This window comes from Triplophysa rosa, linkage group LG16, assembly GCF_024868665.1.
Source record: "Triplophysa rosa linkage group LG16, Trosa_1v2, whole genome shotgun sequence".
NCBI classification, from domain to species: Eukaryota; Metazoa; Chordata; class Actinopteri; order Cypriniformes; family Nemacheilidae; genus Triplophysa; species Triplophysa rosa.
This window is the reverse complement of record NC_079905.1, coordinates 17,869,242-17,880,990: the sequence shown is the minus strand read 5'-3', so window position 1 is coordinate 17,880,990 and position 11,749 is coordinate 17,869,242. Positions and strand designations below refer to the sequence as shown.

At 35.9% G+C, this 11,749-nt stretch overlaps 1 protein-coding gene across 1 annotated transcript; it reads right to left on the bottom strand.

Moving 5' to 3' along the window:
* Window positions 1-8,727: 8,727 nt before the first annotated feature.
* LOC130567110 (uncharacterized) lies at window positions 8,728-11,650 on the bottom strand. The gene is made up of 4 exons (XM_057355023.1): window positions 11,238-11,650; window positions 10,500-10,548; window positions 10,078-10,231; window positions 8,728-9,455 (listed from the first exon to the last, which is right to left on the bottom strand). Exons 1-4 carry the CDS (start codon window positions 11,538-11,540, stop codon window positions 9,332-9,334), a joined length of 630 nt encoding a protein of 209 aa, XP_057211006.1. The 5' UTR covers window positions 11,541-11,650; the 3' UTR covers window positions 8,728-9,331.
* Between the last annotated feature and the right edge of the window lie 99 nt (window positions 11,651-11,749).

Genomic DNA, 11,749 nt, shown 5'->3' with positions numbered 1-11,749 from the left:
TCCGGATGGGAGACGGACGGGCGCTCTAACGAGGAGGCTAAAGAAATTCATCTTAGCATATTAATGCTTATGAATCTGAATGCACAATATAAAACATGACGTGTTATCTCATTTTGGAACCAGTCTCTTCATATGTATATTTTGTTCAAAAAATATAGGCTGTATATATATGTATACATACAGTATATACAGTATAATATATTAGTTCAAGAAAGCTACTATTTAAGAAACCTTTTTTTAAGGCACTCTCTAAGATAATGTGGTCTGAGATCAGCCTAGATGTGCTTGAATCTAAAGAAACCCTTCATTCAGCAGCTAAAACACAATAGGAAACCTTTACAACTGTACAGTACAGAATTATTAAACAGCGCCATCTACTGGTGAAGGGGTGTACACAGTTAATTAAAATGAAGCGACATTTCACATTATCAGTTACTTAACGGAAAAGTAAAAGCCAGTATAAAGACTTTAAAATTGAAGTGTTAAATAGCACTTTGTTAAAAGTGCTGCACAAACAAATATAACTGAATGTTGTTTGGCGTTGTATAAACGGACTGTAAAAATATTATATCATTATTAGAATGATTGACGTGAGGACCACCTCCAGTGGTAGAGGTCATCTAGTGGTAAAAGCCATCCGTTTATTAAAGTAAAAACTCAAAAAGAAGTTATGAGACAACTGAAGAAAGTGAGGATTTATTAAACAATTTCACATGACCACAAATAAGTGTTGCATTCGTGAAAGAGGAAAACGAGCATACTGTAGCTTCTACAAAATGACTTGTAATATACAGTATATTAGGCAACATTATTTCCATTACACTAGATGCTCTAAAAGCCATGTTTCACATTGAACAGAGAGTTTGCTTTTTCAATACGTGTACATCAAGTGCTGAAGATTTCATTGGTTAGGTGGTGAAAAGAATAACAACACGCCCTTATAAGAAAAATACCTTTATTTGGAGGCGTATGCTTTTTGTCATTAAAGCGCCAGGGGCTGTGAAAACAACAACACGATTCAAACACATTCAATATTGCAGTTGACCAAAAAAGTCAATTATGCGCTTCTGCACTTTCCTCGGGTAATATGGAAGATTCACACAAAAATAAAGTCCCCCAAAACCGGTTGCACAGAGCATCTCTAAAACCATATGTTTTCACATCAACAAGGAACCCCATTTTAATGCATATTCCCATAATATTTATGGGCTGTGGGCTGTTCATCTCTGCTTGAGTCAGTACACTGTAAAAAATGATTTTTTGAGTTTGTAAATAAAGCTAGCATTACTCGAGTATGTTTTACAAGCAAGTTGTATTTTGTCTTTCTACTTTAAAATGTCGCGTTTAATTCAATGTGTTACTTGAGGTTCCTTTGTAATTATTTGTGCTCTAATACATAAGTAAATTTAAATGAAAATGCCAAGTAATATTTACTTGGTGTTTTGTCATTAAATTAAGCGATGTATAAAACTGATGAACGCAAGTAAATTATACTCCACAAAGCCATATAATAGCTGCGCGTGCGCACTTCGGACATTACAACTGGCGCGAAGAGCCTGAGGAAAGCTTGCGCATCGAAACATTTTTTTTCAGTGCCTGAGGGGATTAAACTATGGTAAGTCATTAAATGTTTTCTTTTTAATTCATGTAGTAACGTTAGTACGGAGCCCGTCTGGTCACCCCTCGGAGAAAAGAAAGCTAGACCCGCAAATCCGTGCCCACAGTTTTGTAATTCGTTCCCTCAGTTTAAAAATCCGTGCTCTCGGATTAATAAACTGTACCCACAATTAACAAAACCGTACTCTCGGATTAATAAACTGTACCCACGGGTTTACAATCCGTGCTCTCGGTTTTGTAAACCGTCCCCTCAGTTTTTGAAATCTGTACCCACGAATTCATAATCAGTGCCCACGCTTTCGCAATCCGTGCGCACGGTTTTGCAAACTGTGCTCACGGATTTGTGGCCCCTCCCTCATTTTTGAAACCTGGCGCCGTAAGGCAAGGAACAGAACACGCTACATTGTGTGTTTAACGTTATTTTACAAAATGGAGAATTTCCTTAATTTTCTTAAAAAAGATAGAGAGTTGGATGACGTGACTGTATCAACTTTTCGAGAGGAGAAGGTAAAAACCAGTAGAATACGAGCAATGTACCAGGTTATGTCTTAAATCATTTAAAGTTACTCTCGATAAACTGTAGTACAACCATGGTTTTGCTAATAATCAATACCCCAAAAACGTGGTTACTACACTTTTATTACAAACAAACATGAATTTTCGTAAGGGAGTAGGTTGTAGGTTTACCAGTGAGGAAACATACAGAAATATATGTCATGTTTATGTCTCGATACACAAGAGACTTCAGACCGTACATTTACATAATTTACGCATTTGGCAGATGCTTTGGAAGCGACTAACATTGCATTTTACTACACATTTGTTTCTGACTATTTGCAATCCCCTGGGATCGAACCCATGGCCTTGGCTTTGCTAGCGCCATGCTCTAACCACTGAGCCACAGGAAAGCTTGTAAATATATACAAAAATACTTCAGTGGCAGAAAATACGATTTACATGATAATATTCCTAACGAAGGACAGCATGAATCAAAGTGAAATTGCACCATCTGTTGGTCATAAAATCAAAACAAACATGTAGGTCGTTTCAAACTTGTGACTTCCTTCTGCAGAACACAAAATATATTTTGAAGAATGTTGGTGGTAACCAGATTACATTGCCCTTATTGTATAATAATAATAATAATTATTATTAGTAGTAGTAGTAGTAGTAGCCTTACATTGTATGGATACTACTGAAACCAGTCATTTCTCAAAATATATTATTTTGTGTTCAACAGAAATTAACTGACATGAGGGTCATCATTCCTGTAATACAGAAAACTTTTCCAGGCAGATTATTTTGGGACATTTAAAACATGTTAACTTTTTTTTCTTCTAGATTGACTGCTATGCGATCAACAGTATGTCAGATGAACAGCTTTTGTCATATATCCCTAAATTTGGAGACCGGATAGCAATAAGACAGTACTGCAGAAGAGAGGTAGCTGCATTAGAAGGAACTTCCAGTACAGTGTCTAAAGCCACAGAAAACCTCATGTCAAAATTGCAAGAAAAACGTTCCTGCAAGAGGAAGCATAGTGATAATCGTGCAGAAAAACTCAGTGGAAACTCAAATGCCCAGAAAAATGAGCGAAGTTACCAAATGGGACTGTTTGAAGAGATTCGGGGCTCCTTTGTTCAAATCAAAGAAAAACGGGGTGGTGGAACCAGACACTTAAAAGCTTTGAAGAGTGCCACCATGGCAGAGCTATTGGAATGTGGCAAGAAACTGTTTTTTCCAAATGGAAAAAATAAATTAGGGGATATAACTGAATTTGAGTTGAAATTAAGAGACTTCACAGAGGAAGAACTAGATCCACAAACAAAATTAGGTGAACAATATGAAATAAGGAAGGTAAAGATACTAAGATTGTATCTGTCTTGCAAGAGAAAAGACACAACTCCAAGCACAAGGATTCAAAGAGTAGATGAATTCACATCTGAAAAGCCTGCTACCTCTGCTGAGGTATGTGAATGTGAGGAAGAAAATATTGCAATAACTGAGGAAAACCATTTAGTTGTTGATTTTCCATTTTTGTCGGATGACAGTGTGGTGTGGATAGAACCAGATACAGAGAATGAAACATATAGTTCAATTTCAGTTGATGAAGAAATTCAGTTTGGATATGCTGTTTTGGAAGATCATACTATACTTGATGACACTCTACCAATGGACCCTGTTCAAATAGTGCAAGAGAAACCACAGGCCACAAAGTTAAAGCTTCGCAGAGGAAACGTTTTTCAAGATCTCAATGCAGCTTTTACAGATGGCTTAGTGTTTCTCAGTGACAGTCTTGTAGAAATTGAAATGGTCCTACCTAATGGTAGCACTGAGAAAGGAGAAGACAATGGTGGAATTCTCAGAGATGCACTGAGTGAGTACTGGGGTACTTTTGTCATGAAATATACAACAGGAAACACACTAAAGGTACCCATGACAAGGCACGACATGAAAGATGAATGGGAAAATGTAGCTAAAGTGACAGTTCTTGGTTACAATACTGTTCAATACTTTCCCATTGTGCTAGCCAAGCCTTTTCTGTGTCACTGTCTTGGACTTACAATTAATGAGGATGAGCTCTTCACAGCATTTTTAGAAATAATTCCTCAAGAGGAAAAACAACTAGTTGAAGAAGCAATGAGAGACTTTACATCTGTCTCTGAAGGAGAAGAATGGATTGAATTCTTGGAGGCTCATAATGTGAAACTTCTTATCACTGAGAATAATGCCAGACAGATCTTACTTGATGTGGCGCACAAAGAAATTGTGCAAGATCCAGCTTACATAGCAGAGTGTTGGGGCCCAGTGTTGAAAAATCTGAAACTGCCTTCAGGAGGACTAAACGAATTAATGATCAGCCTTACTCCAACAGCAAGAAAAGTTGTAGCTATACTACAGTACGAAACGCTTAACAACAGAGAATGCCAGATCATGGATTATATTAAGAGATTCATCAAGAGCTGCAGTGATGTTCGGCTCAGAAAGTTTCTGCGTTTTTGCACAGGTGATTGATTGATTCATATATTTTATTGTTATTATATTCAATCTATATAGTAGATACTGCAAAAAACTATGCATTTATTTACTTTTATATTATATTACTATATTACTGTTATACTGTTTTGTTTTCCCTGTTGTATATTACATTTTACATTGTTTAAATTGTATGCATACATTTAAGTTATTCGTTGGATTTTTTTATTGGCAGGAGCTGACCTCCTTGTTGCAAGGTTTATTCATATCCGATTTGTGCAACCACAGAGTTCCTTCACAAGAAGTCCCCAGTCCCACACCTGTGGATGTGTTTTGGAAGTTCCAAACAATTATACTTCATACCTTGAGCTTGCAGAGGAGTTCACAAATGTCCTTGAATCAAACATATGGGTGATGGATATTATATAGAGGTAATACTGATAATTACAAAGAATATGTCTATTATGTTTATGTATTAACATTGTCTAATATTCTTATCAATGTTGTTTTTGTCTAAGGTGGTACAGGGTAGCAGACAGTACAGTATGTGCAACAGCAGCATGTGACGTGGCTGTACCTGTATCTTCTTTGCTTTATTCAACGTCTCACTCACAGTTTGAGATTTACAGTACTTATGTATTGTTTTCTTGTATATATTAAGACAATGTGTAATAAAATGCACATATGTTGTTACAGCAGGGTTACAATGTAAAGTTATATAGATTCACATTCAATTTTAATGTACTCCTGTTTTCAGTGTTTGTTTTGCATACTAACCTATTCTTACAATGCATTGCAAGTTCCAAAAGCAACAGTGTTAGACATTTATTGAATAGGCTTTAGAAATGTGTTAGCTAAAGATGAAGCCAATTCATTCGAAATCATTAATTGTTGCTGTTCTCCCTGAATACAAAGTTTACACAAACAAACAAAAATAAATAAAATGACATTTTTGATGCCTCCTTTTAAAAATAAAATATTATTTTTTTAATATTATTTTATAATTAATATTATTAAGTAGTAAACAAGACTACAGCAATAAAATTAGACATGTAACAGTTGGATAACAGATGGATATAAGTCAAAAACAGAATTTCCTTAAATTACTGTAAATCTAATAATAAAGGAATTGACTCTGTCCATAACAATTTTAAGAATTGTTTTTTAGGTGTCTTTATCTCACAATATTTAACACTGCTGTAAGCTCTTGTCGTAGTGCAAGGTAGAGATCAAACGCTGTATACCTATCCTTGGGAATTCTGAAATGATGCTGTGCCATTATGTGTGAGCACAGTGTGAAAATGTCCTCATCACAATAAGAGATTGCAGAGCGATGGGAGCATTGATCTTCGCAGGTGTCACAGTCTTCCCCTGGTACTAGGCATATGTAGTCTAACGTGTTATATAATTCAGGAAGGGTGTACATGACATCTGGCCGACCATGTGGAACAAGTCTGTTTCTTGATGGACGAATCAGGTGGCTGTTCCAGATATCTTTTGTAGAATCCAGTTCTTCCTGTAAAAGTCATAAAGAGCAAAGAGTGATGTTCCCTGTGTTACAGAACTGCGCGCATGCGCGAGTGTGTGTGTGTGTGTGTATTTACCTGGATCAAACCCAGGAAACAGAATAAGACAAGGTTCTTGTCCAAAAAGCTCCCATCAAAGTTGCCTTCATCTTTAATTTGGTGAAAGTATTCAAGCCAAAAGTCCACACACTCTTTTCTAAGAACACCCCACCAGCTCTCAATTCTCTGGTTGGCTGTGCTTTTGCCATAAATGAAGCTTCTCTCTCCAGCAAGTGGGTCAGCATCTCCACGTCGTAAGTATCGCTGCATATCCCTAATTGTGCTGTTTTCTGTTCCCATATCTGCTCTCAGGATTAGAGGAGATCCACCAAGAGCTCTTACTGTCTCAAGAAAGTAACCTCCTATGACTTTAGGGTCACTGCTTGTGTAGTATGCGTTTAACCACAGTATTTTACGTGAGAATCCATCAATTGACCCGTTGATACAAATGCCAAATGGCTTTAATTTGTCATAAGAGTCAACATGCCATACAAAATTGGGGCCTTTTGAAAAATAAGATCTTCTGTGCAATCTTCTTTTTCTTCGCCTTTCAGTGCCCAGTGGATCAAGAGTAGACAGAATGAGGCGGATGTCTTCCTTGCGTACATGAAGTCCTTTCTCCTTGCATTTACTATACATCCATCTATATCCATGCAATGCTCCTGAGCCCTGAAGTTCTTCCCTGACAAACTGAACAACACTGAATAAGTTGTCAAAATGTTTTCTTCGAAATAGTCCATTTCTGCTCAGGATTTTTTTAAGTGTCTTTAGGCTAATAGTTATCCCGTGTTTAACACTTAAAATATAAAGGATTTCTTTATAAGGTAGACCCAAGTCAAAGTAATATTGAATTAAATCAAATCTGTCCATATGATAAGGAATAAACAACCTGTGCTCAACATAGATGGAAGGCAGTTTTTATCACCTAAGGGTAAACAGAGAGAGAGAAAGAGAGAGTTACTGGACAGTATTCTGTACAATGTATTTAAACACTATGCTTTCTTTTTTGACCATTCACATAATTTACCGCATTTGAGGTAAAAAGCTCATTAAAATAGAATAACAACACTACTTGTTAAGAATGTAAATGAATAGTAGACATTTCTAAAAATGTAAGGTTATATAAAAAATAGGGCTGTGAAGCAATTAAAGTTTTTAATATAATAATTACATGATGTGCCGATTAATAAATCTAATAAGTCGCCAATTAATTGTGCATCACACTAATTTAAAGCAATTATTACAAGAAAACATTACAGCAAGTAGCTTCAGAATATATTATTAATTTTTTAAGATAAAACGGCAATAATTTTGTTTTTCAGAAGCTGAATTTGTATTTATATATATTATGCAGCAAAACGGTTTGGTTACCAACATTCTTAGGAAAATCTTCATTTTCCCCAAAGAAATAAAGTCAGGTTTTAAACGAAATGAGGGCAAGCAAATATAAATAAACAATGTAAATGTTCTTTTTTTTGGCAAAAACTATCCCCATTTTAACATTTATAGTGTGTTTAACATTTAAATAATGTGAACATTAAAAAACTGACAGTAGGTGGCGGTAAATGTCATTAATTCATTGGATTCACTGAATTCGTTCAAGAATGCAGTAAATGATTCTTTATGGAAAGGAGCCACTGATTAATTGATTAACTCAAGAAACGTAATTATTTAGAAACGAAATTGTTTTGCTCAGAGGCACGTAACAGTTCCCCTGAGTCTAATATTTTAGTTGAAAATTAAGAAAACAGAATAGCCTACTGTGTAATGTGTATATAAAATATACCGTAATATTACTTAATTTATTTAGCTGTTGTATAAAATCAACATGTGCACTCGTAGTTTTCTGGAAAAAACTGCACTGGTGTGATATTGCGCTTGTGTGATATAGCTAAATAAATATGACATTCATTGAGGGTCATTTTTGCTCAGACATCTTTAATTGTAGGTTGTTTCTAATACAATTCTTAAGGCTATATCACGCAGTAAGTTGTTGCCAGCATCACATTTATCACCAATCAACTGTATGAAATGTAAGATGACCTACACTGTAAAAAAAAATCCGTTAAAAAACGGATAATGTACTGGCAGAAAATTACCAGTAAATTTTCCGTTATGTTTACGGACATTTCCTTCAACCCTTAAACGGATATTTCCGTACATTTACAGTACATCCTCTGTACTCCTTACGGACACTCCGTCAATCCTTCGGCAGAAATCACTATCATATCTGTACCGTTTTTAAAGACCGTACCGTTGTAAAAAACTGGAGAGACATTATACTAGCCCGTATTTCCTGGTACTTATACATTTAGGTAAGTTTCAACTAAGGAACACTTAAATTGTCTTTAAGGGTAAAACCAACGCTAAAATGCAATAATGACAGTAACCCATCACCAGGCCATTCTGTATACAACAGAATGATCAAATAAATTTACCACAATACATGCAAACTGAACGTTTATTTTTATCTCATGTAAACATATTCATAAGTGCTTTTAATGTCGTTTGTTTGCTTTAAACATGATGACAGTACAAAACAATGAAATGACATTCAACAATGAAGATACAATTCATTTAACACTTTTATAAGCACAGTTTCAAAACTGCTTGTTTAGTTAGACAATTTCTTTTTGCTACAAAGAACAAAAAACAGAATTAAATTATTAGTGGTTGCAAGCTTCTAAAGTGAAAACTTGATTTAAAACCAGGCACAAGAACAAATTACAGGCATCAACCCAAACCTGTCATACAAAGACTGATGCTTCCATCACTCAAATATTGAACTAACAGTTCATATAAAGATACGCAAGGGTCTCTAAAAGTGATTGTTTGCTGCATTACACAGCAAAAAGTCATACAAAAACAAACATGAACAAATACTTTTAAAATAAATGTCAAACATGTATTTTACAAGCACCAACTCAAACAAAGACAGGACAGAAGCATCATCAAAATCATCAATAACAACTGCAATGTTTACATAAACCACTCTCGCAATTGAACTCTTCAATGCAGTCATTTTTTACTCATGAAATGAAAAAAAAAAAAAGTACAATCACAGGAGGAAGAGCAGGCACAAAGTGGTTCAATGACATGCAAGGTGGCCTGTGTGCATGTGCATTCTGTGTACCTTACTCCAAGTGTGAGTTTAGACATAAAACTCTAATTTTCTATGGGTTTTCAAAGTTGTTTAGTTCATAAAGGAACTTCAGCAGTCTGGGAGGGATGCGTTGGTGCTTTGTTCCCTTCATCTCAGCCTTAGACCCTCGCTCGGGATTTATTCCAAGGAAAACTCTTAAAGAAAAGGATATGTTTTTTAGTAGACAAGTAATAAAATCAATGACACTGAAATGCAGACCAAACACGTTAATGCATCGTGATCTGAATGCAGGGAAATATGCAGAAGTCGATCGCCATCATTTAGAAATTAGATAGCATTTATGTATGAATCGAGATCGATTTTTCGATTAAGCATGCAATCCTAGTTATATGTCTGTTTTTTTGTTGGCAATGGGCGCATACGTGCATTATGTAAACAACACAAACTTCTAGTGAATCAACAGTTATGCAGGAGTAAAGTGATGATGTATTGTGTGCTCATGCTTCAGTTCCGCCTCCCCTGCACGCCTCCAGGAGCTTGGTTGTTTTTTTATAAATGTGATCAAACTAAATACTCTTCGAAGATATGAAGTATGCAATACTACTGTATAGGTACTCAAGATTAACATGAGATTGGCAGAAACTGCGTGTTACCCCTGCTTTAACAACAGATTTTAGTAGATGGCAGTTATCAGCTAAACTGTCTTTAAAGTATTTTATCCTGGAAACAGCAAGATTCAAAAATGTTGAATTTAATAAACAGCAACACAGCAATATGGTCTACACACAACAATTCAAAACAAACTGTGTTGCATACCTTTGTATGAATTCCAGGGTAAGTCCCATCTCCTTTGGGTATTTTATGTTCAAGACATAAAACAAACAAAAAGCGTAGCTCAGGGCCACAATAGGGGAGGTGATGTGGTCATTAACAACCTCTTGATCGACAGCAATCTTAAACAGACCATTTGCTTAAACATAAGACAACAGTATTACAAATGGAAAACATTACATGTCATCTCAGAAAACCACTCTAAACACAGTTATTTTAATCTTTTATACTCAAACAATTGGGTTCTCTACTGATGATGTATGTTGTTGGTAGTAACAGAAAAAAATATGCCTTCATCTTCAGCAATGTTTTAAAATTATGAAATTGTTTAAACAGCTAAATTAAGAGAAAACATCACAAATAAGCTGGTGCAAGAAAATATGTTAATATGATAATAGACTACAAACCCATAATAAGAATGCAGGGTGTGCTTGGAATGCTAGCAAAAGTTGAGTCCTGTTGTTGGAAAAGAAAACATCAAAGAAACACTATAAATGTTATGAACTGTTACCGATGTATAAACTGCTTCCCTATACATGGTTACATCATAACGGAGTAAGGGGCAGATCAGACAGAATGCATTTGAAAACATGAGCAGCAGCGCACTGCCTTTTTGGTTGACTTTTTGAAAACAGCAGTGTTTTTTTATGTTGACTAGTCATGTCAGTCAGGGATTCTAGCGCAAGAACTCTAGTTGCTGTTAACTGTCATATTAGCAGAAACATTAAAAAAAATGCGCAAGAACAGGCTGCTTGCACTGACTTTGCTCAGTTAACCCCGCGAGAGCCACCACAAGTTTCTCCATCATTGCAGTCTCTGGACGTTTCAAGCAACTGTAAAGTTCCATCACCACAACGGACAGCCCACCTCTCCATTTGATTGGACAATGGGAAAAAAATGTGCATGACATAAAGATCTTTTCTGCTCAGAGTTCATTTTTTACATGGTGCTAACCATGTAAACCATCAATTATGATGCTAACCATCAATTTTTGCTACACGACTGGCTGCTTGGCTGTATAGAGCTTTTCATCTCAGGTGGTGTCCTACAAGTGTAAAGGGACAACTTTGGACAATGCCCAAAGGGTCTAAGATTAATATTAACATTGCATTAATAGTTCTAAAGCATGAAAAATCTAAACCTACCTCATGTTGGGAAAAGAGGCAATCAGGGTTTTCCTTGAAGAATTTGGCAATGGCAGAGATCAGTTGTACTGGATTTTCAACTAGTTGCATCTTCATGCCTTTTGAGTCAAGAAAATCTATGATGGTCTTTCCTTTTTTTGACAATTCCTCAGCCAGCTTTTGTTGCACCGGAAAGCCAAGAAGAGTACATGTGTGATCAAATAGGTAAACTGCTTCAAAAAGGAAGGGCCACTCTTCCATTACTGTGTTGACAGTGCTTCCTTTGTTGATCGTTGCACGCTGGATGGAATATGTTTCCGCCATCAGTTTTCGAACACTTGACTCATGCAGATGATTGGTTCTAAAGGCATTTTTCAATTCATTGTGCTTAGATTCTAGTTCAGGTGTACACTCAATATCAGGCTGCCACTCTACACATCCATAACGATCTGAATGTACAATTCCATCCCCAACCGAGAGCAAAGACGGACTACCTGTCACATAAATGCTAAATTTACAATACTTGGTATTTA